The sequence below is a fragment of the Danio aesculapii genome, chromosome 17 (genome assembly GCF_903798145.1).
Source record: "Danio aesculapii chromosome 17, fDanAes4.1, whole genome shotgun sequence".
Lineage (NCBI taxonomy): Eukaryota > Metazoa > Chordata > Actinopteri > Cypriniformes > Danionidae > Danio > Danio aesculapii.
In genome coordinates, this window is record NC_079451.1 from 32,103,550 (window position 1) to 32,131,341 (window position 27,792).

The 27,792-nt window shown below is 37.1% G+C and overlaps 2 protein-coding genes across 4 annotated transcripts in view; one reads left to right on the plus strand and one right to left on the minus strand.

Moving 5' to 3' along the window:
- The first annotated feature begins 8,754 nt into the window (after nucleotides 1–8,754).
- sh3pxd2ab (SH3 and PX domains 2Ab) lies at nucleotides 8,755–27,080 on the plus strand. 2 transcript variants are annotated; one of them, XM_056477522.1, is made up of 7 exons: nucleotides 8,755–9,087; nucleotides 13,519–13,623; nucleotides 17,274–17,391; nucleotides 20,190–20,692; nucleotides 22,134–22,183; nucleotides 22,310–22,429; nucleotides 24,944–27,080. In XM_056477522.1, the coding sequence occupies exons 1-7, from the start codon at nucleotides 8,871–8,873 to the stop codon at nucleotides 26,456–26,458; spliced, it is 2,628 nt and encodes an 875-aa protein (XP_056333497.1). In that variant the 5' UTR covers nucleotides 8,755–8,870; the 3' UTR covers nucleotides 26,459–27,080. The 2 variants fall into 2 exon arrangements, with proteins under 2 accessions (XP_056333497.1, XP_056333498.1); XM_056477523.1 differs by having other exon boundaries at nucleotides 17,277–17,391.
- Nucleotides 8,755–27,792, minus strand: part of neurl1ab (neuralized E3 ubiquitin protein ligase 1Ab) — a 41,302-nt gene continuing 22,264 nt past the window's right edge. The window contains exons 7-8 of one of the 2 annotated variants that reach the window (XR_008839272.1): nucleotides 17,757–17,801; nucleotides 8,755–9,041 (exon numbers count right to left, since the gene is read on the minus strand). The gene's annotated coding sequence lies outside the window, so the exon portion shown is untranslated. The remainder of the gene's footprint in view (nucleotides 9,042–17,756; nucleotides 17,802–27,792) is intronic. The other variant, XR_008839271.1, reaches the window with a different exon arrangement.

Below are 27,792 nucleotides of genomic sequence, written 5' to 3' on the forward strand. Positions count from 1 at the left end.
TCTCCAAGGCAAGCATGTTTACGTGATCTCTACCCCACATACCAAACTTAGGTACAGATTCAGTTTTCCACATTCTCAAAATCACCCTTTTGGCAATTACCATTTACCAAATAACATGGCTTGTCTATCATAATTATGAAACAATTTACTAAATATCCCAAGAACAGTTATAAGTGGATATGGTTTAAGATTTTTTGGAGGGCTTTTGAAAAACGTTCAATTATATTTCCCCAAAATTCTTGTAATTTATTTAGGACACAACCATATCAAGTGGGTTAGGATCCTTCTGCTGTTTCACATCTGTTTCAGAGTGGAGATACCAGAGGAAAAATCTTATGCAGTTATTTATTAATTTTATTTTTGGCATATAATCCCTTTATTAATCTGAGGTCGCCACAGCGGAATGAATCACCAACTTATCCAGAATATGTTTTACGCAGCGCATGTCTTTGGACTGAGCGGGAAACCGGAGCACCCGAAGGAAACCCATGGAGACCATACAAACTTTCCACAGAAATGCCAACTGATTCAGCCGCAGCTCGAACGAGCAACCTTGCTGCGAGGCGATCATGCTACCCACTGTGCCACCGTGAAGCCCCTTATGCAGTTATATTTATATTTAATCATCCCAACAAACTAGTTTATAATTATTATTGACATTATACAAATTGAATCTCATATTTCATGCCAGGTTGCAGAAATACTGACAAGCATTTCTGTACATCATAATCTTTTGGAGAATTACCTACAGTATATTTCTAAACTGCATACTCAGCAGCCAGATGCAACCTGGCAGTGTCAATAACATGTATTTAGATCTGCAGGCTTTAGCCAAGTAGTATTAAGTGCTGTGATGTGGTCACCACCACAACAACCCAACACTCTCGCTCTGTTTTTCTCTGTCATACAATTACTCACTGCTTAGGAATCCTCTGGAAAAGCAAGTGTGTGATTTGATTAAGCGGTGAAAGCACATTCTGACCTCAATGTAAAGGTGGACGTTACACATGAACAAATATTCATTCATTCATTTTCTTTTCGGCTTAGTCCCCTTATTAATCTGGGGTCGCCACAGAGAAATGAATCGCCAACTTATCCAGCACATGTTTTACGCAGTGGATGCCCTTCTAGCCGCAACCCATCACTGGGAAACATCCACACACACTCATTCACACACATACACTACTGACAATTTAGCATACCCAATACACCTGTACCACATGTCTTTGGACTTGTGGGGGAAACCGGAGCACCCGGAGGATCCCCACATGAACATGGGGAGAACTTGCAAACTACATGAAGAAATAACTAACAAATTTTTATTTAATTACACTTATGAACCACTTTTGCTAATGCACAGTCATATAATTTTGTAAATAAAGCCCACAAAACTTGCTTGAAATGTTGAGTTTTCATGTAATGCCAGCTGTTACTACAGTATGATCTCCACCATCTAAAAATTGCAGTAAAGATTGTGTGTTTGTGTATGGGTATGGGTGTGTGTGTGTGTGTGTGTGTGTGCATTTGTTTGTATGTGTGTGTGTAATTTTGTTCTGGTTATTGGCAAACTATATACCCCTTCTATGGCATATGATTTAAATTAACAGGACAATGTAACAAATTACTTTTTTAAATATGCCTAATGTCAATAATTGCTTTATATTTTGTCCATACACTTGAGTTTGAAGCTAAAAATATTATGGCTGTACCATGATAATACTTTAGGGTTTCAAACTGATATTATGCTAGAAGGAAACAAACTTATGGATTTTTTACTGGTGTTTTTTGTCAGGGCATTATCATGTTGTTGGTTTTCTTTTGGTTTTTTTTTTGAGTGGATTTCTTTCTTACCCTGTACACGTTCAAAGAATTGTCCTTTGTCCACTAGGTTGTGCTGTTGTATTTTGATCTTGCAATTTAGCAATTGGTAAAAAAAAAAAAAAAAAAAAGTAAAATCTTTAACTTTTTAAAATGTTATACTCTTTCCATTGGTCTGAAAATCTGACTAGTTTATTCAGAATAACCCAGCAGAAACTGAGCCTCATGATTAATTATTTAAAAAGTTCTCTCAGGAAGAACTACTTAACATTACAGCATGGTGATCTTTTCACCAGTCAACAGTGAAACAGCTGGAATGAATTTGCACAGAAGTGTCCTTAAGATCCCCAAGACTAATGTCAAATGATGCTGTTTAAATTAAAACAATGCAGGATAAAATATACTGACAAATCTCATTATTAATGCAGTTATTACAGTATATCCCCTCAGATTATTAACCCATGTATGTTGCACATGTCTCTGATTTCTACTTTTAAATATTAACGTGTGTAAGAGAGATGATATTTTGAGCATTGCACAAAAACGGAGCAAAGCAAAGACATTATTGTGTGTGCATTGTCTTTCTGCTCTAAGTATTTGAAATGAGAGCTCAGTTTTACTGTTTTAGTTATGTAACTGCATTCCTCCACCATAGTCAAATGGAAACACAAATGTGTGCGTGGATATGAAATGTAGGCCAGCACAAAGTCCTGCTCGGGGTTATCGGGAAAAAAAGAAGAACAAAAATGAGCTCTGTATATGTGTGTGTGCTCCACAAATTGTCTGTTTTTAGTATTGATTGGATTTAATGGCAGGTCACGTGACATACCTGGGTAAGTTTAAGGATGTGTTAGAGATAATCTCAACTTTTAGTAACAGAGGTAACTTTCAGAGTGTGATAAAAACTTTCAGGTAACTTTCAGAATAAAATACCACAGCAATTGATTCTGGCCTAGGTAATGTTCAGAGTTAGTTCACATCTGAGCTTTATACAGTTATACTATATGGGTATGCTACTAAATACAGTTATTTATTAAAGGCACAATACGTACGATTATTTAAAGTAAAAAACAAAACAAACAAAAAACAAAACAACAGAACGATGTTATATATTTCTCATCAGCAATCGTTGTGCTTAGACGGCTCTCAGACTTACTCTGCTTCATGCTATCCTGATAATAAGTCTGGAATACGTTAGCTCGCCCCTGAACATGACTTTTGCAATAGCCGTGTAGGATATAATGAAGATCCCAACTCCCATGATTCCACATTCAGTCACAGCATCATCAAACTACACCTTTGTTTTTTGTGAATACTCGCCCTCTAGTGGTGAAATCTTTAGATTGTGCATTTAAAATAAATTCTCATTCATTCATTTTCAGCTTAGTCTTTTTATTAATCAGGGGTTGCCACAGCAGAATAAACCGCTAACTTATCCAGCACATGTTTTACGCAGCGGATGCCCTTCCAGCTGCAATCCATCACTGGGAAACATCCATACACTCTCATTCACACACATACACTATGGACAATTTAGCTTACCCAGTTCCCCTATACTGTATGTCTTTGGACTGTGGGGGAACTGGAGCACCCGGAGGAAACCCAAAGAACACGGGAAGAACATGCAGACTCCACACAAAAATGCCAACTGAGCCAGCCGAGCCTTGAACCACCGACCATCTTGCTGTGAGGCAACAGCACTGCCCACTGCGCCACCGCACCACCCCAACAAGTTCTTAAAAAAATGCAATTAAAAATAATGTTTATTTGTACTGCTGTTTATGCAATAGCATCTAGCTGCAGACATGCAATTCCAGTCGTGTAGTCTCAGACACATGCATTCAATAGAGCGCTCTCTCTCTGTTTTTAGCGTATTGCTGACCTAATTTTATTACTAAATATATTTCACCTTATAACGATTGTGGATGCAAAATATCCAATATGCAAAAAAACAAATATATTATATAATCCTCTACATATTCTGCAGGCATAGACAGGTTAATTTAAGTCAATGTACCTGTCAATAAATGCATAATCACCATATAACAAGAATATGTTTTTTGTTCAGAATAATTAAACAAAATCTTTGAAAATCATTTAATCATCAGTTTGATATGCATCCACTAATAGGGGGCGATCTGCACTGTGAATGTAACTCATCATTAAACAGAAGAAGAAATAAGAGGTGTGGCAAGCTGCTTTTTGGCATCTGTTTCCATACATGGTGATTTGTGGTCTCTGTGTTTTGCTGAACATGTCTTTTGTGTTCAAGGAATTACATAGAAATGATTTCAGAAATGAAGGGCGTCACGTGACTCAATCGTCTCACAGCAAGAAGGTCTCTGGTTCGAGCCCCAGCTGGGTAAGTTGCCATTTCTGAGTGGAGTTTGCATGTTCTCCCTGTGTTTGCGTGGGTTTCCTCCTGGTGCTCCGGTTTCCCCCACAAGTTCAAAGACATGTGGTACAGGTGAATTGGGTATGCTAAAATTGGCTGTAGTGTATGTGTGTGAATGAGTGTGTATGGATGTTTCCCAGTGATGGGTTGCAGCTGGAAGGGCATCCGCTGTGTAAAACATGCTGGATAAATTGGCGGTTCATTCAGCTGTGGCGACCCCAGATTAATAAAGGGTCTAAGCTGAAAGAAAATGAATGAATAGATGATTTCAGAAATGAAAGGCGTTATGGTGGCACAGTGGGTAGCATAATTGCCTCACAGCATGAAGGTCGCTGGTTCGAGCCCCGGCTGGTTCAGTTGCCATTTCTAAGTGGAGTTTGCATGTTCTCCTCGTGTTCGCGTGGGTTTCCTCCTGGTGCTCCAGTTTCCCCCACAGATTTAAAGACATGTGGTATAGGTGAATTGGGTATGCTAAAATTGGCTGTAGTGTATGTGTGTGAATGAGTGTGTATGGATGTTTCCTAGTAATGGGTTGCAGCTGGAGGAGCATTTCTGTTGTGGAGTTTGCATGTTCTCCCCGTGTTTGTGTGGGTTTCCTTTGGGTGCTCTGGTTTCCCCCACAGTCCAAAGAGTTGTGCTATAGGTGAATTGAATAAGCTAAATTGGCCGTTTTGTATGTGTGTGAATGAGTGTGTATGGATGTTTCCCAGTGATGGGTTGCAGCTGGAAGGGCATCCGCTGCGTAAAACATATGCTGGATAAGTTGGTGGTTCATTCCACTGTGGTGACCCCGGAATAATAAAGAGACTAAGCTGAAAAGAAAATGAATGAATGGTCTGGCATGAACAATGCTATTATCAGGTTTTGCAATTGACACAATTATTTGTATCTGTTTGCAAAAAATGCAAAGGATAAACTTAGGAAATGCTTGTGCATTCCATATACATTTGTAATGGTCTGTGATCCAGACGGACATCATTAGCCATTGCGTTACATCTGTTTTTTTCAGCATCTGGTGCGATGAGCATAGCTGAAAGACATATTAAAGGGACAGTTCACCCAAGAAAATTTCATTTCCTCAACATTGACGAACACTCAAGTGCTTCTAAACTTTTCTGTTGAACACAAGATATTCTGAAGAATGTTGAGGGGAAAAAAGGCATTCGGTGGGAGCAAAACATTTTGTGATAGTATTTGGTATGGTATTCTGCTCAATGGGCTGTTTTTTCTGACATTTTTCAGAATATATTCCTTTTTGTGTTCAGTAGATGGTTGAGTAAATGATTATAGACTTTAGATTTTTGGGTGATCTATCAATTTATGGCTAAGTATTCTAGGTTAGAAAAACACACAAACAGTGCGCACAACATACAACTATTGAGAGTACATAAAAGAACTTTTTCCTTTTTCCTGTGCAGTAGTCACAGCTTAATCCCTCATTTAATTTATCATGTCAAACGCTTGAGAGTCGCAGCATATTTATGTACTTCAGTAATGTAATTCAGAGGGTAGTATTTAATGTGTAGTCTGATTTATAATGTAAGAAAGTACACTGTGCCTGCTTTTCATAAGGTCGGCTGAATTTCGGAATAAAAAAAACATACTGCAAGAGTGAAAAACAAAGACACACAGTTCATGTAAAAATATGATATTGGGGTCAGAAAGAGAGTGGGAGAAAGTAATGGAGAGAAAGGGATTCTGTGATTTAGCAGAAAGAGCGGTTCAGGGGGAGGCCGTTGACGTGGCAGAGAGGAAGTGGTTTGAGTCTGATGGGGAATGAGGAGTGAGGAGGGGGAGCCACTGGAGAGAAGAAAGAGAAAAGAGCAAATTAAGAGAAAAACTGTGAGAAAGAGGGACTGTGTGAAAAAGGAATAAAACACCTCTTAAATGTGGAGACTTTAATAGTTAATCGATCTCTGCATGTGTGCAACCTTGATGACAAGAATGTGATATAACAGACAAAAGTAAATTAAAATAGTAACACTGTAAAATGCTATTATGGTTTAAAATAACTTCAATAAATTGTAAAATGCAATTAATTTCTGTGATTTCTGTGATCAAATTGTACTTATATTTTGCTTATATAAAGCTTTCTTGTTAATGCAGAAATAAATTTGTTCCTCTTCTTTGGAGAATAAAATATTTATTTGAAATAGATTTGTTTACTTTTAATTTAATATTTATTATTTTGTCATTGTGATTTTGCTCTGTATAAATTGTGAATCAATAGGTCATGATATGGTCAATTAGCTTCTGGTAGTTTGCCCCTACTGGAATGTGTTGTAACTACAATGTTATTGTGTTTTATTAAAGGGCACCTATGATGAAAATCATCTTTTGTAAGCTGTTTGGACAGAACTGTGTGTAGGTTTAGTGTGTCAACAGTCATATTGGTGTGAAAGAAACACAATAAGTATATTTAAATTTCATGACATTAAAATAGGATCCAAAACCCTCCCGTTTTGAGGTCCACTGCAATATGACGTAATAGTGCGGTTTCCCCGCCCATTGAATTGATTGACAACCGCATATTAACATGTCTCTGTAGTGTTACGTCCCTGATGTTAAATGTCTAGGAGTGGGAGCAACAGTGAAAAGTTTTAATGTTGGTTGGGGTGAGTGTGGATCAGTCCCCTGCCTTGACGACAACACACCAAATTCAGTTTAAGAATTTATTAACAAAAATGTATAAAGATAAAACATAAACTGGGAAGCAAAAATAGGCTTCAGGAGGGGAAAAGGCCAAAACAACAAACAAAAGTACATTCTAGTTAGAGAGTAAAACTGTCAAAACTGACAAAATAAAATAAAATTAACAGAAATGTACTCTGACTCCCTAGATAAACGTATACAAGAGAAAAAGCGTTTTAGAAATAAAATGGCACACACCTCCCTACAGCTTCTAAAGACAAAGTTAAGTTTCACAAGCAGAGTTTAAGCGATTTCAAATGCTTTTACAATGCTTTTTTAACGCGTATGATCATATCAACAAGACAGGACGTACACAAAGCAACTGGGATTAAAAGATCTGTTTGGCTCGTTGTGATCATCAATCATCAACAAATGTGATCAAGAATGAGTTTTACAGGTTTAAAACGTTTTTAAAAGAGTGCATGTTTGTAATGAATTACAGCAATCTTACCGTCTTTACCTTATCACCACAGCTGCATGTCAGTACAATTATAAAAGACGATGCTTTAATCCCGATTTGTGGACATTAAATTATTCATTATTCATAAAATTATTTTGTACATTAACATGACCGATAAACATACAGCAGTGGATATTAATGTGTGAACTTTGTATAATGACATTGTGTGTGACTCATCGTTGCAGAAAGGCTTGAATTAACTCCACAACAAATACATCAAATAATCTGTGAGAAAATTCTTTCTTCATGTCTGTCACGGTTTATCTGACGCAGCAGAGGCAGAGATTGAGGCATACTCTGACAGGCACGTGGGAATGGTGGGCGGTGAGAACTAGCATTAAAGGCACAGGAAACAAAAACAGCTACATTGTGTTTGAAGCAGAAAATCCCAATATTCTGAAAGCTATAATTAATAATCTAATGGGCGTTTTGAGCTGAAACTTTATAGACACATTCTGGAGACACAAAAGACTTTATTAAATCTTGAAAAATATTAATAATATTAAATCTTGAAAAATGGGTAAAATTGGTGCTCTTCAATGGCCATGCAATGGAAATTTAAATAAAATATATATTTTTTAAATGCATGAATTAGACATTTTAGTAAAATTATATATTATGGCAAGACAGAACATTTCAACCAATATTATATCTCTTTACCCTTTGGAAATAAAGAACCATAGTTTCAAATGTGACTGCACTCTTAAAGGTTATAAAATGGTGTTTATGCAGAGATGCAACAAAAGAACAATTTCGGGTTCCAGAAAAAACCTTTCAGAACAGTTTTTAAAATAATCGGTTGATTGGTTGAGAGCACTTAGTAATTAATAAGAACCATTTGTACAATGGAAAGATTGCATGAATGATAAAGTGTCTCCATGGATTTTTAAAAATGTGTGCCATTTTTGTGTCAGAGAGCAGTATTTCAGAAAACGTGCACAAAGTCAGAGAGAATGCGAGTATGTGCTGAGTGTGTGAGTATGCTCTGTTTTCATAGGCCATATGTTTCTGTTTAAACCGTTTTAAAGGGGTGGAGCATCATTTGATTGGCATTTGTTTCCCCTTTCTCTGTAGCCCCGCCCCCTTGAGCCCTTAGCTCTTGGTTTATTTTCCTCATCTCATCTTTCACTCCTTTCGTCAGCTACCCCTTTTCCTCTTCTCTCTGTCTTTCTTTTCCCCCTTTTCTCCATTTCTTGATCCAGTCAGACCTGTGTCTTGCAGCAGGAGGGATCTGAAAGACTTATACGAGCCTGTATGAGTCTGGTGGTCAGATGGACCCTGGGGCCCAGGGCCGGTAGGATGTGCTTCAGGTTGAACTGTGGTTCCTCAAAACCTTGTACTTTGGAACTTTAAGGCGGGATGAAACTGGATCAGTAGTGGGATTTGTTGTACCTGAGCATTTCTGCTTGTTGAGGAGCAGATGTGAACTCCACAGATCTGAGCTTGCTGATTCTTGGATGACCCTGTTGATCTCTGTAGCACGTGCTGATTGGCCGGTGTTGGTGAATGGCTCGGCGCAGTTCAGGTGGACGCGGGCGTGGAGGCAGCTGGCTCACAGCCTGCTTTTTTCCATCATCCTCAGGGAAAGAGCATGGAGAAGCCCTGGGTGCAGAGGACTGTATGTGTGTGTATGCAGTGACGGCGGACTATCAGCGGCAGGAGAACACAGAGATCAGCCTGAAAGCAGGAGAAAGAGTGGAGGTGATTGAAAAGAGTGAGAGCGGTGAGTGGCACACACACACATACAATATTCTGGGATCCTATATGGGCCCAAGGGATTTGACATCAGTGTGATATATTTTGCCTTTTTTTTTTTTTTTTTTTAAATACGACGCAACTAAGTGTATTAAAGTTTGAGTGAATTTTAAAATACACAGAAAATTTTACTTTAATTTAATATTAGTATTCATTTTACTTGTTAGTATTTGAAGTTTTAGTTTTGCTGCATTCAAGCTGCAAGATCATGATTTTATTTGTATTTTTTTAAAGCTTTGTAGTAACCTCCTAAAACCATTTTAGGGAACAGCTTTTAAAAGAACTATTTATTTATTTGTATAAAGATCATTTGCATTATCTAATCACCATCTCTACTTCAAAGAACAGATTGTGGAATGAAAAGGCTCCTTGGAGTTCTAAATGGAATCATCAATGACAATAAAAAACATGTTCTGACCCCAGCATGATTTGAGATGACCAAACAGCATCTGGCCATTGTTGACTAACTTATAAATAATGTTGAATCTTCCAAAAATGTGTTTATATTATAAAAAAATCAATTACATACACTGTAAAAAAGAAAGTTAAAAGCCACTGGCTGCTGAGAAATTGAGAGTTTATTCAACCTGGTTGAAGAGCCAAATTATTTTTTTAAGTTGACTGAAAAGGCTGGTTTAAATCAAATATACTTTACGGAACAAGTCTATTCAACTCAATTTAAAAAAAATAATATGGCACAACTTCAACCACTGAAGTTTAAAAACTCAATCTTTCTTTGCCGGTTGCTTTAAAATTTTAAATTAACTCAACTTTTTTTATGTGTGACAGTGCAGGAAATAAACACTTAAATGGAGAAACCACAATTGTACGTCTCCTCATTGAACAAACAGTTCTAACCATGCAGTTATATAGTTTTAGTAAACTCAACACTGAGCTCAAAAATATGTCCATCTAACTTTGAATTTTAAACTGAGTTAACAACTTTTAAGTTGGATCTTTTTACAGTGTACTAAAAGTCATTCAGAAACCCTTAATGTTTACACTGTAAAAAAATATATGATCACTTAGTCATGCCAACTTATGTTTTTAGTTCATTGTAACTTATTAAACTTAAGTTAATTATCTTCTAACTTAATTTTATAAGTTACGCAAGCTGTTTTAAGTCAGTTAAACATAATGTAAGTTCAATGGACTCACAAGGTTAATTTAATTCAGCTTAAAAATTTAAGACAACTAGGATTTATTTTACAGTGTATTAATGTGTGAACTTCAACCTTGTTAAACGTGTAAGACATCTCTTCTGTAATTGTCTCTGCAGAAAAATCTTAAGTTGATCTAAGCTTTAAGCTTGTCTAGACAGTCACACTGGCCAAGCTTGTGTTTAGCTTCTAGCTTGGTTTAGCTGTTATCTTAAGGTATGCTCACACTACATGACATTTGGCTGGATTTCCAAAGTCTGTGACTAAATCCCTGGATTACAGCCACATCAGAGGTTGTTGTGGTCAGCGATGCTTACAGTAAGGATGAGCAGGTCAGTAATGTGATCTGAGTCTGTCTCGAGCAGTCAAAGATGTGATATTTTTTAAAAGTTGTTAGATATTATCGCAACATGATTTTGTAGTGTGTGATGGTAGTTTTACAGAGTGAGCAGTGCCTAGATCAGTTAAAAACATCCCAAAAATCCCTCAAAAACCCATTCAAACAGACCAGTTAAACCAACTTGGCCACACTGAGAGACCAACTAGGAGTTTGTTAAAGCTTAAAACTCTGTGTTTGTTTTCAAATAGTGCACTTTACATTAAAACAATAAGAATTATTAAATATATATATATATATAATTGTGATGCAACTTTTGGTGTCCTGATAATCTGGATGACAATGGATCTTCTGTGAATCATCTTTCATGGAAGTTGAGTGTGTTGTGATGTTACAGTTGTTATTTTTATGAGATTTTGGGGAGATCATTTCATAAATAATGACATATGGCTACCACAAAATGGTCTATTTAGACTTGAAAACATGGTGCTTATAAATGATGGATTACCTTCACATCAAAAACAGATATCTTTTGTCAAAATTAGCAAAATTTGCATCTCTGCAGCTATTTGTATCTCAGAAACTTTGTACCAACATGAGTTATTGTATGTTCTTTCTGAGTAAACATTGTCGGCTTTGCATGTCTTTCCAGAATTTGAAGCAGCATTTGGATTTAATTTGGAGAAATGGAAAATGTCCAGCCTACACTGTGTGTTCGAAACAAATAGCTTGTCTGGAGGGAATTCAGAATGACTTTTTTTTTACTGTTTGAAAGTTTTAAAAGTAGCAAATAAACTTAAACAATGAAATACACAGATATAAAAGACCAGTTTTAAGGAAAGGAATGATACGAAGTCATGTTGATGCAGAATAAGAGTGAGTGTGTGTCTCTGGAAAAAACCACCAGAGCCAGAAAGTCATATTTGAGTGAAGGTCTTTAGACCATCTTAATGGATCCTCCAGAATCTTTCCTCAGTGTGTGTTCATGTTCATATGTGTGTTTGTTTGTACACGGTTTTGTGTCAGTATGTGCTGAACTCTTTATGTTATAGTCATTATGGATTTAGTACACCAAGACAACCTTCCAAACTCCATTTATTCTATGCTTTCTATTTATCATTTTTCTTCTTATTTACTGTCAAGCTGCCAATTGATATATTTATGCATCTCATGCTTGGTTTTATATTATGCTTTGGCAGAAAGATGATGTATGCGAGATAAAGGTAATTTACACAGTATAAAAACTGTGGATCTGGCAACCTGGTGTTTGTGTTTGTTTGCTCTAATGAGCATCTCACACTGTGAGCACTAACCAATGACAGGTGTGCACCAGGGACAGCGTGTTTGTGATTATCATAAACATTTTTGTGGTTTTGCTAGTTTTTAAATACAGTATGTGTAACATATAGAATAGCTTTTCTTTGTTTTCAAGTTAACATGGTTCTGAACTTACCATTCATCAAAATAAAAATAAAAAACTGAAAAACACCACACTGATAAGAATGCCACTGATAATTACTACTACTACTACTACAACAACAACTACAACAGCAACTAATCCTACAACTACTGCTACTACAACAAGTACTACTACTACTACAACTACTGCTACTACAAAAACTACTACTGCTACAACTACTACTAGTACTAATACTACTACAACTACTACTACTACTAATACTACTACAACTACTACTACTACTACAACATCAACAACAACAACTACTACTTCTACAACAACAACAACTACTACTACTACTTCTACAACAACAACTACTACTACAACAACTACTAGTAGTAGTTCTACTACTACTACTACTAATACTAATAATAATTTTTAGAATAGATCATGAAATAATAGATCATAGAATAAATCTTTAGATCATGTGACACTGAAGACTCAAGTAACGATTACTGAAAATGTGGCTTTGCCATCACAGGAAAACATTATATTTTTTAAAAATCTGTAATTCTTTTTTTTTAAATCAAATAAATGCAGACTTCATTTAATTTTCTTTTTTAATTTTTTTTTCATTGTACAACCCCCCCACCACCCCCAAATGTTGTATTCTTAACTAAAGTTGGGAAGTTCATTGTAATATAATGTAAAGTCTGTTGTTTTACACATACACAAACACATATCACAGCTTTAAAGGGAGAGTTCACACAAAAATGAAAATTCATCATTTACTTCCGCTGAACACAAAAGAAGGTATTTTGAAGAAAGCTGGAAACCTGTAACTATTGACTTTCATGGTATTTGTTTTTCCTATTATGGAAGTAAATGGTTACAGGTTTTCAGCTTTCTTTAAAATATCTTCTTTTGGTGTTCAACAGAAGAAAGAATGTCAAACAGGTTTGGAACAGTTTGGTGAGCTTTCCCTTTAATGTAACTTATCCTATAGACCATTTCAATGAGGTCCGGTCATTGGCCCGAGAACATTTCCTGCTTTTTATCAAACTATTTCTTAACTGTAACAAGAGGCAATTCAATCATAACAAAATGTTCAAACAGCTCTAATAAGATTATTTATCAGTATGTGGCTCTTTGTGGATTCTTGGAAGCTACAGTATAGATATTAAATACGTTGGCACCATTGTTTTTGTTTACATCCCTCAAAATGGTCTAGAGTATATATGTTGATGTACTGTATGCCAAGAGATTTATTTTTTATGTATTTCCACCTTTTTATCCACCAAAAGGAAAATAGCTGCCTCACATAAATCACAGCTGAACCAAATCTCTTTTCCTTAAAAACAACATTGCCAGTGAAATACGTGTTTATCTTGAGGTAGGACTAGTTAACCCATTAAGACAGCGAGGATGTGACCCAGTTGAACTGAACAGCTGGAATGAGTTAGATGAGTGGTATGTGCTCACTTTCTCTCCTTCTCTCTTTAGGGTGGTGGTTTGTAAGAACAGCTGAAGAACAAGGCTGGGTTCCTGCAACATATCTAGTCTCTCTCACGGGACGTCGAGATAGTCATCGAGCACCGAACGGAGAGAGTAAGTCTAAGATACACTAAACTAAACTACCTATTTAATCTCTCATGCTGCGACTGCACTGAATCAAGAACCGTTGAGCAAACAAGGCACATCTTTCACAACAGATATCAGAGCTGCTGGCTTGTGCAAAAGCTCGAGCAGTGGCCAAATGTCCTGTTTTGCTTTGTCTTGCGCAAGGCTTAACTCTTAGCATCCATTTATTTGCTTTATGAGATTTATGGATGAAAACTGTTGGCGAATTCTGCTACGGACGCAAGTTCATGCCATGTCAGCACAGAGAGTCTTGCTCGGATGAAAACCATACAGTCATCACATCATAGCCAAGGGACCCCCTCACTCCGCACGCACGCACACACACACACACACACACACTCTTCTTGGAGTATTTAACTGCCTGGGAGTGGAAATTCCTGCAAAGATGTCAGATTTTCCATGTCTGGGTCCAGAAGACGTTTACTGTACAACCGAGTCGTGCACACACTGACCCATATTACAGAGAGAGTTTGACTTGTGGTGGAGAGATTCTGCAGTGTCTGCATGTTTGGTTTGGTTTTCCACCGCTACACCAAAATAGCAAACAAACTAAATGGACAAATATTGCATAAAGTGAATCAGTGAGTTTTTTTTTCACTTATCTTGTGGCACACTACAGTGATAGTTCATCAAAAAAGGTTTTCTTTGTACCACAAAAAGCTTGTGCTTGTCTCCAGTGAATAGAGATCCATGAGCATATTAAAAAGGATGCAAAAGTATTAAAAGTTTTGCCAAAAAATGTAAAAGAGATCAAAATAAAACTAAAATGACAGAATTAGTGGCAGAATTTACGATGCTATCCAGGATGACTATCGATGTTGATCCTGGAACATCATTTTTGTTGGGAAATGTAATCCATACATCTTCCCTACCCCTAAACCCAACCATAACTGTAAATTATTCCCAAAATTAGGGGGGATAATAGTTGGATAACACCCATGTAGTGCATAAACCTAACCATAAGCCTAAACATACGGTAAACGTATGCCTTAATTCTGATTGGCTGAATGGAATGTTATTCCAGGATTAACATAGATGGTAATCCAGCAACTTGTCCTAATTGGTGAAACCAGGCTGGCGTAATTTGATCATTGGTGAATCAGTCATCTTGAAGCTGCTTGAAATATTTGATTCATTGAAGTAAACACATTCTTTTTAGGAATTTACATGGGCATATGATTCACTGATAAAATATGGCAGTGCGTGCTTGTTTATATAGACAGTATTCTAGCTTCTAGACATTCAGATTCCGCATCAGTGGCTTTTTCTTTCAATCTCTGTATAAAAACAACAGTTTACAATTTCCTGTAGAATCTACAGTAACTTACTGGCAGCAGTTCACCAGTAACTCACTGTAAATAAATTACAGATATCAAATACTGTATTTACATTTACTGCACCATTTGTTTTGTTGTATATGTATTTACCAAATTGCATGTATATCTTTACTGTAAAATATACAGTAATTTTCACAATGCAACTTGAAAATACAGTAACATTCCGCATAAATGTCCTGCAGTAAAATACTGTTCATATTACAGTTAAATACTGTGTACTTTACAAAAATGGTTAATAGTGTAGGAATGCACAAATAGGACAACTTTTTGGCCAATACCGATTTAAACAAACAAACAAAAAAATCCCCTAAACTAAATTAATTTTACTGAATATGGATTGGATCAATTTAACAGTCAACTGTCCACCATTTTAGGATAGGCACAAGTTACAATATGACAAAGGTAATTTTTGCTATTCAATATTTTCTTAGCCACAGTAACTTTTTATTTGACATATAATAGAACATATTAATTTAATAAACTTAACAGTTAAAGACTATAGGTAGTCTATAGGTTTAGTCTTTAGACTATAGTGTTGTTTCTATAGGTACATTATAAATTTTGCTGCTCCAAAAGAATATTGACTTGCTAAAGTGCAGTCGGTTTCTGTAATTTTCCAAGACGTTTTAGCCCAAACTAAGTGTTTTGTGCCAGCTCTTGAGCATGCCAACTGCACACCAGCTGCTTTCCTGATGCACATCTGACATTTTGTACATAGACTCAGGTCAGATATTTATTTTACAAAACAGATTTTTTGCAAGTATGTTTGCTTCAAAAAAATGTTGGATTATTCAGAAGACTTGCAACACATTGCCTCCATCTACCATTATTAACCATCAGCCTTTTCACTTTACTGCTAATATGCAGATAGCTTTGAATAAATTCAATATTGGGGAATAAATATCGGAGGCCGATACATCGGCACATCCTTAACATAAATATAAGCCATTTTGGAACAGACAAAGCTGATCTGTGAACAATTTGAGAGCAAGTTGATTGTGCATCTATACAACCAACCACAGGTTTTGTATGTATTAACAAAAGTATGATTTCTGCAGAAATTATTTGGCTAAATACACAACACAATACATAGCCTAACGCAACATTAATAACCATACTGAAGTTTATATGCAACCAAATAATCTGCTAGTAACAGGATTGACAGTAAATTACTTTTGAACTGGAAAGTACTGCATGTGTATTGATGTACAGTAGTATGGTGTAATGACATGGAATTCGTAATGAGCAGTTGTTTTGTGGAAAGAAGTGTCAAAAATGACTGTCGTGATACTCTAAAACTGTCCTTCTGCTTGTGAAGCAAAACAACATCTAATCAGTGCTCTCAGCCACAGACGGCTTGTTTTGGCCACAGGAATGGGCAGTTTTATTGCTCGCAGCACAGCACAAAGCTTTATGTCCTCATCATGTCCTAATTAGAGCCCAAAATAGATCAATTCTGATTTTTGAAAGAGAACATATTAATGTAAGTGAATAATGCATGTGAGCGACACGGTGGCGCAGTGGGTAGCACATTCGCCTCACAGCAAGAAGGTCGCTGGTTTGAGCCTCTGCTGGGTTAGTTGGCATTTCTGTGTGGAATTTGCCTGTTCTTCCTGTGTTTGCCTGGGTTTCCTCCGGGTGCTCCGGTCTCCCCCACAAGTCCAAAGACATGTGGTACAGGTGAATCGGGTAAGCTAAAATTGACCTTAGCGTATGAGTGTGTGTATGGATGTTTTTCAGTGATGAGTTGCTGGAAGGGCATCCACTGTGTAAAACATGTGCTGGATAAGTTGGCCCAGATTAATAAAGGGACTAAGCTGAAAAGAAAATGAATGAATGAATAATACATGTAAACAGTGCAAACTCTGTATATTCAAGCAGTTTGCAAATATCAAAAATATAACTGAAGTTCAACCCAATCACTTTATTTAGCGTTCATTTAGACACTTCAGATTTCATCTAATTGCAAGAAAAATGCCCATGTTTGGGCATCTGTGCTCTAGAGACATCAGCCTTATTTTACATCTTGTAATAAAGGGCATAATTGGTCCCCTTTAATACTGAATTAGTGCATTAATTCCAATGCAATGAAGTGTTAGTGTCAAGAAAAAGTGCATGTAACAGATGAAAATTCTTTTATATTTGCATAACAAACTCAGTTAACATGATAATTGTGACAGTATTTAAATCATTTTAGATGTACAGTAAGACACTTCTAGACATACTTAGAGTTGTGCTAACTTTGGTCTACTGTTATTGACGTGCCTTATTTCTTTGCAGCAGAGTGGTATATTACAGTGCAGCCGTTCAGCAGCTCGAGTCAAGATGAGCTGGGCTTCGAGAGTGGCGTCATTGTTGAGGTCATACAGAGGAATCTGGAGGGCTGGTGGTTCATACGGTAAACTCTTCCTCCACATGTTTATTCTTCACCATGAGCTCCTTTAACACGCTTTGCTGGAATTTACTCAGTATTTAATGGGTTTTGCAGGAATAAAAGCGATTTAAAGCTTTGTTAAATAAACAGTCCGCGAAGTAAATGGCTTGAAAAGCACTCATTTTCACTTAATGTTATGGTCATTTGTTTTAGCTCCTTTTTTAACCTCTTTTATTCCTTAGATGATAGAAAATATTGTCCTAGGCAAATGCAAGATAGATTCTGTTTGAGGTTTTATTTAAATTTGTATTTTGCGATCAAATTGGTTTTAACTGTGAATAATAGTAAGTTAAATAATATACATTAAAAAAAACTAATAATAGACTCACATTTTTGGGTTTCTCAGCAGAGGTGATCATCAAAGTTGGGTAAACCTAGAGAGCAGAGAATGGGAGAGTATCACAGATACATTTTTTGCATTCAAATCTGCTACAAAGGACTAAAGAAAAACGACATGATAATGTTATCACAACTTTTAAAAACTCTGAAAGGTGTGAGACTGATAACGGCAGCAAGAATGTCAAATGTCAATGTCAAAATTACTGTCCCACCTATACACTGCATTACAAACACTTCACATAACCATGAACTAGTTTTTTAATAACTTGATGCAAAGATGATATAATTTAGCAAATACCTTAAATGTACATACAGTTAATAAAAAATCTAAATATCAGATATGTTTCTATCCTGATTTTGCACCTTTTATTACATTATTACCGTTTTTATTATAATTTACCTTTCTGTTAGGTGGATCTCTGGCTTTGTTGTATATAGTTCAAAATCTAAAATGTACAATTGAAAAAAAATCCTAATATTAAAATGTTTTAAGGATTTAAGATACTGATGACCATTAAAACATCACCACATTGTGAAAAGGGTCCAAAACATTTTGGAAAACTACTATTTACACTACACTCATTCATTCATTCATTTATTCATTTTCCTTCAGCTTAGTTTCTTTATTCATGAGGGGTCGCCACAGCAAAATGAACCAGCCACTTATTCAGAATATGTTTTACACTGCGGATGCCCTTCAAGCTGCAACCCATTACTGGGAAATACCCAAACACACTCATTCACACACATACACTACGACCAATTTCATCTCATCTCATTTTTGTTAGCTTACTGGGGGCCGAGTCGTGGAGGCAGCAGTCTTCGGAGAGAGCTCCAGACTTCCCTCTCCCCAGACACTTCCTCCAGCTCCTCCGGGGGGATCCTGAGGCGTTCCCAGGCCAACCAAGAGGCATAGTGCCTCCAGTGTGTCCTGGGTCTCTTCCTGATGGAACATGCCTGGAACACCACATCTGAAACAGATGCCTGAGCCACCTCAGCTGACTTCTCTCGATGTGGAGGAGCAGCGGCTCTACTCTGAGCTCCTCTCGGGTAACAGAACTCCTCACCCTATCTATAAGGGTTCGCCCTGCCACCATGCAAAGGAAACTCATTTCGGTCGCTTGTATCTGAGATCTTGTCCTTTCGGTCATGACCCATAACTCATGACCATTAGTGAGACGTAGAATGCCTTTCGGCTCAGCTCCTTCTTTACCACAATGGACCGGTACATCAACAACATTACTGCTGCCGCTGCAACAATCCGCCTGTCAATCTCACGTTCCATCCTTCCCTCACTTGTGAACAAAACCCCAAGATACCTGAACCTCCACCTGGGGTAAGGCCTTTCCTCCAACCTGGAGATGCCAAACCACCTTTTTCCGGTGGAGCACCATTGCCTCGGACTTGGAGGTGCTGATTCTCATCCCAGCTGCCTCACACTCGGCAGCAAACTGCCCCAGTGAATGCTGAAGGTCCATGTTCGATGAAGCCAACAGATCAACATCGTCTGCGAATAACAGAGATGAGATCCTGTGGTCCCCGAACCGGACCCCCTTTAGTCCAAGGCTGCGCTTTGAAATTCTGTCCATAAAAATTATGAATTGGTGCCTAAGGGCAGCCTGCTGGGCTTTCTTCAATTAGTTTATTCAAGTTACCTGTACCGCATGTTTTTGAACTGTGGGGGAAACAGAAGCACCCGGAGGAAACCCACGCCAACACGGGGAGAACATACAAACTCCACACAGAAATGCCAACTGACCCAGCCGGAACTCAAACCAGCGACCTTCTTGCTGTGAGGCAACAATGCTAACCGCTGAGCCACCATGTCGTCTCTTACACTACGCTATATATAATAATAATAATAATTATTATTATTATTATTATTATTATTATTATTACTATTATTATTATTATTATTATTAAGGAAAGCCATTTAAGAATGTTTTGGACTTATGGAATTAAGTTAAACTTGAATTTATAGAATAAATGTTTGAATCTATGGAATGAAATTCTGATGTCATCAGCGCAGAGAGTTAATTTACAGAGAGTTCATTTATTTTATTTATAAAGTCAATAAAATTAGCACTGTTGTGAAATATTATTACAATTTAATGGTAAGCCTGAATTTTCCATACACATTACTCTTCAGTGTCAGATCATTCTTCAGAATTTTTTTCTGAAAGTCTGGTCTATGATTAAAAAAATTAAAGCAGAAAACTTTAAACCATCACAGATGTGTTTACTGTCACTTTCACCAATTTAATGCATCTTTGTATAATAAAAAGTAACAATATTTCAACAATCAGTAATTCAAAGCAAACAAATAAATCTATCAATCTTACTGACCCTCAAAAACTTTTGAACAATTGAAAAACAAATCGGCTTGCTTACTTGAAGAATGATGTGTATCATCTCTGTTGTAGTTATGGCGGTAAGGAAGGATGGGCTCCTGCTGCCTACCTGAAGAAAATCCAAGATGGCGTCACAGCCAGTAACCAGTCAGCAGAGTCAAATAAAGCATCTGTTCAGGGCCAGGTGGAAATCATCGGAAACCTGATGGAGATCAGCAACCTCCTGAACAAGAAACCAGCTAATGAACGCTATTCACACACACAAACTGACAGCCAGTCAGCAAACACATACAGACACTCACAGACGGACTCGTACACTCATTACAGCGGTGATGAAGATCAGACAGAGGTCAACACTGAGAGAGACTCTGAGGATCAGATCAAGCCACACATGGACACCAGTGTCTCAGACAGCAGCGGGTCTGTGTCTGTATCCGTGTCGGACACTTGTGTTTCTGCATCTGCGACTGAACTCTGTGTTTCTTCAACTGTGTCCTCATTCAAGACCAAAACTGTCCCTGCGTCCCCTGCTATTGCAAGAGTCGCCCCGCAGAGATTCCACAGCGTTGAGAACAGTGAGAGTCAAGACTACTTTCATTCTTTTTTCTGCTTTTTGGATTTTCTTGTACTTCCTTATTATTTATTTACATTTCTCTTTTAATTAATTTTTTTTCCCTTTTTTTGTTGTGGTGGGGGGGAAATAGTTTTTGTTTCCTCCATTTTTGCTTTTCTTTTTTCCTTTTTCTTTTCTATTTTCATTTAACCTTTTATTTCTTTTTTCCTTTTTTTGTTGGGGTGGGGGTGGAGTAGTTTTTGTTTCCCCCATTTTTGCTTTTCTCGCTATTTTTTATTTTTTAATTTTTTATTTACATCTTCATTTATTCATTTTCTTTTCCGCTTAGTCCCTTTATTAATTTGGGGTCGCCACAGCGAAATGAACCGCCAAGTTATCCAACACATGTTTTACGCAGCAGATGCCCTTCCAGCTGCAACCCAACACTGGGAAACACCCACACACTCTTGATTTTTAAAAGTATCACATCGCTTTGTAAACGTTAATTATTACCATTTGATGACTCTCCCCATACAGTTTAATATAGCGCTTGGACCCAGAAGCTGCTTCGCATGACGTCACAAGCAGATAGGGTATACGCAGAGCTACTGTTTCTTCACATACTGATAAACCTCTGGTGATCGGTTAATGTGACTTTTTTCCATTTTATACGGTTCCCTTTACTGCATCGATGTTGTCATGTAATTAAATTATAATCAGTTTAATAGACTTTGGCTTTCATTTAGTTGCTTAAGCATAAAACGAGATGAAAGGCTGTTTACACGCACGCACCCGTCAGGATTAGCAGGCTAGCACAGAAGCTCCATTGAATATATGGGGTAAAATAAATGTTCATATTTTAAAGACATGGCGGGGAAAAAAAAATATTTAATGCAGGGCTTCTTGTACAAGTGGAGATTGGTGATTTTTAAAGAAAACAGACCTTAAACGAGATGATTTTGTAATGGCATACAGTTCATCGGAAGCACTTGACCCAGGTTACTGACAAATTAAAAGTCCTTTTAATTTAACTTTTTTTTTTCTTTTTCCTTTTTTTTTTTTTGTGGTGGGGTTAGTTTTTGTTTGCTCATATTTGCTTTTCTGTTTTTTTTCCTTTTTCTATTTTCATTTAACATTATTTTTTCTTTTTCCCCCTCTTTTTTCACTTTTACTTTTCTATTTATTTTTTCTTTAATATTTTTTTTTCATTTTCTTTCTTTTTAATTCCTTTCTCTTCATTTGTCAGTTTTGTTCTATCTTTATTTGTTTTCCATTTTTAATTTCTTACTTTTATTTTCTTTTTATTTAATTGTATGTAGTTTCCCCTTTCTCCTCATTTTTATTTTTCTCTCTTGTACATTTCCTCAATTTTTTTTCTCTTATTTTGTTTCTTGTTTGACTTTCCTTCTATCTGTAAAGCAATTAAACACATTATTTTTCGATTTGTCTCCCCTTAAATCCAGAACCACCATCAAACAATCTAAAACCGCCTCCCCGTCGTGAAAACAGCCTGGTCAGTGTGTCCTTCTCATTTTCCCTTTTCTCTGAATTTCTCTCTCTCCATCACAAACACACAAATAGGTCAGTCTGTGGTTTGTAATAGTGCTGAGCAGCATATTTATCTGGTGTTGTGCTTCAGGGGTTTCAGCTGCCTCAGCCGCCGGATCCCCCTACTGTTGAAGCGGAGTATTACACCATCGCGGAGTTCCGCTCCTGCCTGACCGACGGCATCAGCTTCAGCGGAGGACAGAGAGCAGACGTACAGCATCTCATTTAACATTATTTCTGAGAATAATACTCTACTGTTCAAAAGTCTGGCTTCATTTAGCTAAAATAGTACTAGGCGACTTACTAACTACCAAGTACTTTTGTTCAGCGAGGTTTTAGGAAGGTGTAATTCTTTTGTAGCTCTGCATCAAAGAATTCTGTTAAAGACATACATTTCCCACAATATTAAACAGTACGACGGGTTTTCGACAACGGCAATTATAAGAAAATAATCATAGATGTTATTTTAGATATATTTTTAATGGTATTTCTATATTCTTAATTAAATAAATGCAGGCTTGGTGAGTATATAGATTGCATGGCATTTTCTCATGGTATTGTAGAGATAGTGTAGGAGAGAGCAGGAATGAAAGTACCATTTTTCATAAAAACTTATTTTTAAAGGATTACGTTTTTAGCAGAAATATATACTTTTGCTGTGGTTGCCAAGTCATAAGTGTAATCTATCAATATCAGGTGGTATTTTAAAAAAAAGTAGAACAACTTCAAAATAATTGTAAACTAAAAAATAATTTGAGCACAGTAAAACCCCAATAAATGAAGAGAACTCAAACCAGGCAACTTAAACCGTTTGAGGAAATTGATTGGTACCAACTATTTGAATTTTAAAACTAATCTATATGAGTACATTGAACTTACTCCATTTAAGTTTAAGTAATGAGGTATTTTAACCACTTATTACCTTCAACACTGAGGACACGCATGACTGGACACGATGCTGAAATCATAGGAGCAGGCGCAGCCATTTGAATCTTTTTGGCTCAAGACGTCTGGTCTCATTCACTTCCATTCATTATAAGAGTTAAAAACAGCTGGTTTGCTGCTTAATGTTGCAAACTGATATTTTCTTATTATGTTATTCTACTTTTTATATATATTTGTTATTGTCATGCAAACACTTGTTTGTAGAGCGAGTAGTTTGATCATTTTCTGCTAGTCATTTCTCCCATAGGCGACTAAATCGGAAGTTCTAAAACAATGGGTCAAGGTCAATAGCCTGGAATGTTGTCAAATCGCTTTGTTACTTTCGTCCCACATTACTTTTGTCCCTGCTCTCCCTACTACTTAAAATAAAAATTGGCATTATATAGTAGTATAAAAATATATTTTTCTTCACAAAACTTAAAAAACAGTAAAATTTCGCACATTGTTTTGTTACAATGCTTTAAAAAATTCACGTTATGAAAATCACACAAAAAATTAGAAAAAAAGGCAGAACATTCCAGTTAATAACATTACGAGTGAATTAATAGTTATTACCCATTCACAATAAATATATAGATACAAATTTATTTTAAAAACAATGATTTTAAATAGATGAAATCTGGAAAGTTATTTGCTCTTTTTTAAACTTTAAATACATTTTTATAACAGTAAGGTCAGTGTTGGATTTCACAATGTGAAAGAAAACATCATATTTACACTACCGGTCAAAAGTTTGGGGTCAGTATTTTTTTTAAAATTATGAACTATTTAATAATTGAAATTAAATTATTCTGTTCATAAAGGTGGCAAAATGTTAAATTGTTAATACTTAATTATTAAATATTTATTTATTACTTATTGTATGTATTCAGTGATTATTGCTTTTATTACTATTACCATTAATAATAATAATTCATATTAGTGTGTTTCTGAAGGATCATGTGACTCTGAAGACTGGAGTAATGAAGCTAAAAATTCATCTTTAAAGTCGCCAAGAAATCAAACATAACCAAATTGATTTTGTTAGCTCACATTGCTAGTTTTGTGGTGAACAATTCATCTGTGCATGTCATTAAGGAAAAAAAAAAGATAGCCCTTCTAATCTTTTATTGAAATCTGAAAATACACTTCCTGTTTGTTTTCAGTTAATTTATCAGATGATGTGATTTTGAGGTAATGGGCGTGGCTAACGCTGCTCCAACTGTCAGTTTTGACAACAAACAGAAATGGTGACCAGGAGGAGTCTGTTAGGTTTTTATAACTCTTCTAAAACCCCTTTCGCGATCTTTCTGAATGAAATGCCCGCTTTACTACATTCATTCAGCCCGCGGTAGAAAAAAACAAGCCACGCCCACTGTTTACTCATTTAAAATTCTGTTTCTCTAGGAACTGCGTCACATTACGAAAAGAATAATGATCGCAGCTTCCGGTTCATTGAGACTTTAAAATCACTGGAATAAATGATTAAATTAAATGATAAACTACTTTTGAAAGGTTATTTTATAGTGCAATTACATTTCACAATTGTATAATTTGTACTGTTTGCTGAAATAAATGCAGCCTTGGTGAGCAGGAGAAGCTTATTTAAAAAATAAAAAAAATCCTACCGAACCCAAAACCAGTAGTGTATCAACATAGATTAACCAGTATTTGTAACAACCTGGAATACAATATAATACAACTGATATACAGAAATATTGTGATAAATAAGTGTAATAACTCAATTTTTAGATGCAAACAGCACTTGCATGCATGACCTAAACGCTGTATATGTTCACAGGTCATTGAAAAGAACTCTGGAGGCTGGTGGTATGTCCAGATTGGAGAGAAGGAGGGTTGGGCCCCGTGTTCATATATAGACAAACGCAAGAAGCCCACCTTGAACCGTCAAACCAGCACATTGACCCGGCCCAAGGTCCCGCCTCCTGCTCCCCCAATCAAAAAGCAGAACTCGCTTCCATGTGTTGAGTCTGAAATCATGACCACAACATATCCTCGAGTGTATGAGGAGCCAGAATATGACGTCCCAACAATAGGCCTTGAGTTTGACCCTGATCTGGACTTTTTCCCAAGCGATTCACCGACTAAAGCAACTCCACCTTTGTGTCAGCGTACAGTTTCCTTTACACTGGGCGATGAAGAGGATGATGAGGGTGTATATGCCAATGGTGGCTTCAGAGCTGTACCTCATTGTAAGGACGGCCACTCTCCCTCTTTGGCTCACCGGGCATCTATGTGGGATCCACCAGAGTATGACGCCCCAACAATTGAACCCAGTTTTGAAATCAATTCAACTCTCTACGCACAATCTAACCAATCTAAACTCAAACAGCAGGCTGACGAGTCAAAATCCAAACCATCCGTACGTCCGAAACCCACAAACCAAGACTGTAGTTCTCTCAGAAAACCTCGAAACCAGGAACAACCAAGTCACATGCAATTCAGGACCTCCCGAACATCAGAGGAGTCGGAGACTGGTTCGTCGGATGACTTCCAGAACTGCTTGTCAGATTCGTCTTCAATCCTGTACCGAACTACAGCAGCATACCAGCAAGAAGAGCCGTGTGAGCTAAGCTTTCCAGCAGGAGTGCAGGTGGAGGTTGTGGAGAAGAAGGAGAGTGGGTGGTGGTTTGTCCGCTGGGGGAATGAGGAGGGCTGGGCTCCCACTTACTACCTACAGCCAATCAAAAGCGGCTGTGAAACAAGCAGCCCAGAAGCCAAAACCACAGAGAAGATCAATTCAGAGTTATCTTGGTCTGCTTCTCCAGAGTTGGAGATTTCGGTGCAGGTAGATGTTGGGAAATTGGGTAAATCTGTAAGTCTGGAGAAAAATGAGCAGCGTGTAAACCAAAGCTTGAAGGGTGGACTTCGATCTAACTCACGGGTCGGAGTGAAGCAGCTTGCCGTCAGGCCTCAGAACGTCCTTAAGGACAACACTAATGCACAGGCAGCCCCCGCGGGACGGAGGAACGACACACTACCTAGTCATTCTTCACTCCTTAGCTACAACGACCAAAGCTCTTCTTCTCATGCAGGTAATACTGAGAGCATGAGGCGGAAGGTACCGGTCTCAATGGTGAAGCCCAAACCTCATTTGATCCACAACAACTTGCGTGAGGAGTACGTTTCTATTGCCGATTATCGAGGTGATGTGGAGACCATGAGCTTTCCTGCTGGTACAAGGCTGGAGGTCTTAGAGAGGAACCCTAATGGATGGTGGTATTGCCGTGTGCTCGACACAACTAAAACACGCAAGGGATGGGTGCCCTCCAACTTCCTAGAGAGGAAGAGTTAGTGCCATCAGAAACCAAAAAAAAGATGCTAGAACTAATTATCCAACCACATTCTGCCTTGAGCTTGATGCCAATAAAAACATCAAGATTCATGTGGGATATCTTGCTTCAAGCTGTCAACGGGAACACAAACGAGGGTTTTCACACTGAGCAAGTTTATTGCTGTTCAAGTGCAGTAGTTCCTGGTGCCTGCTGCAATATCAGTGTGGTTTCACTTTAACTTGGTGCATTTGCATCCATTTGTATATCACCGTGAAACATGCTTGCTGCATAATAGGAAACAGAATGCGGGTGATTATTTTGTGTTTTTCATTGTTGTTAAATTTAATTGGTGCTACTTTGTGCAGAAAAATCTACAACACTTGCATTTACAACAACACAGCAACTGCGAACAATTTTAGTTCTATGAACACTATTTGGGGGAACTGAATTAGCTCCTACTTCAGTATAACAGGAACTACCGGTGACATAAGTTTGTTGACTGGCCAAATGCACGGCATATGAAACAATGGCACAACTTTATTTGTTTTGCAGTGCAGGATCCCAGCAAACAATTTTGTGTTTAATAGATGTCTAATAGACATCTAAACGTAGACAACTTGGCTAAAACAATGCTAAACTTGGGCTGTCAAAGAAAATCTAATAGACGTCTAAAAATAGTCTAAAACTAGACTAGTGGTCAAATAGACAGATTAGACAGACTTTATATCTGTAGTCATTCATTTCTGTTTATTTGACGACTAGTCTACTTTTGGCCTATTCTTAGACGTCTATTAGATATTCACTGACAGCCCAAATTTAGCATTGTTTTAGCCAAGACGACTACGTTTAGATGTCACTTTTTAGAGTTTGTAGTGTTGGTAAATGCAACCAGGAAAATGGTCAGGGGGAAAATAGTTCTCAGGGAACCGGAACTGGTGGCTAGTTCCTTTGACTAAGTTCCTATAAATATCTTCTTGTAAAAGCTCCCTTATATGTGCATTACATATACAGAGGCTCACAACTTTTTTTTTGTTTGCAAGCTATTAATTTACAACTTTTACTGTGCGTTTACACCAAAGGCGACGAGAATGTCAAAGTACCCGGAAGTCATTAATTTTCAATGGGAGCCGGTGGCAAAAAATGGTGCATCTTCACTAGTGTGGCTGTCGAGGAGAGTTGAAATCAAGTAAATTTTGTGGTAATGAGTAGGGCCAAACAGAGTCTGTGGACATTTTTTGATATTTCTGCAGAGAATTTTGTAAAAAAAAATCTGCGGATTTATGCCAAATGATTTTGGGAGTATCGTAACTAAAAACTTAATATATGGAATAAAAAATAATAAATGTGTTTTTAC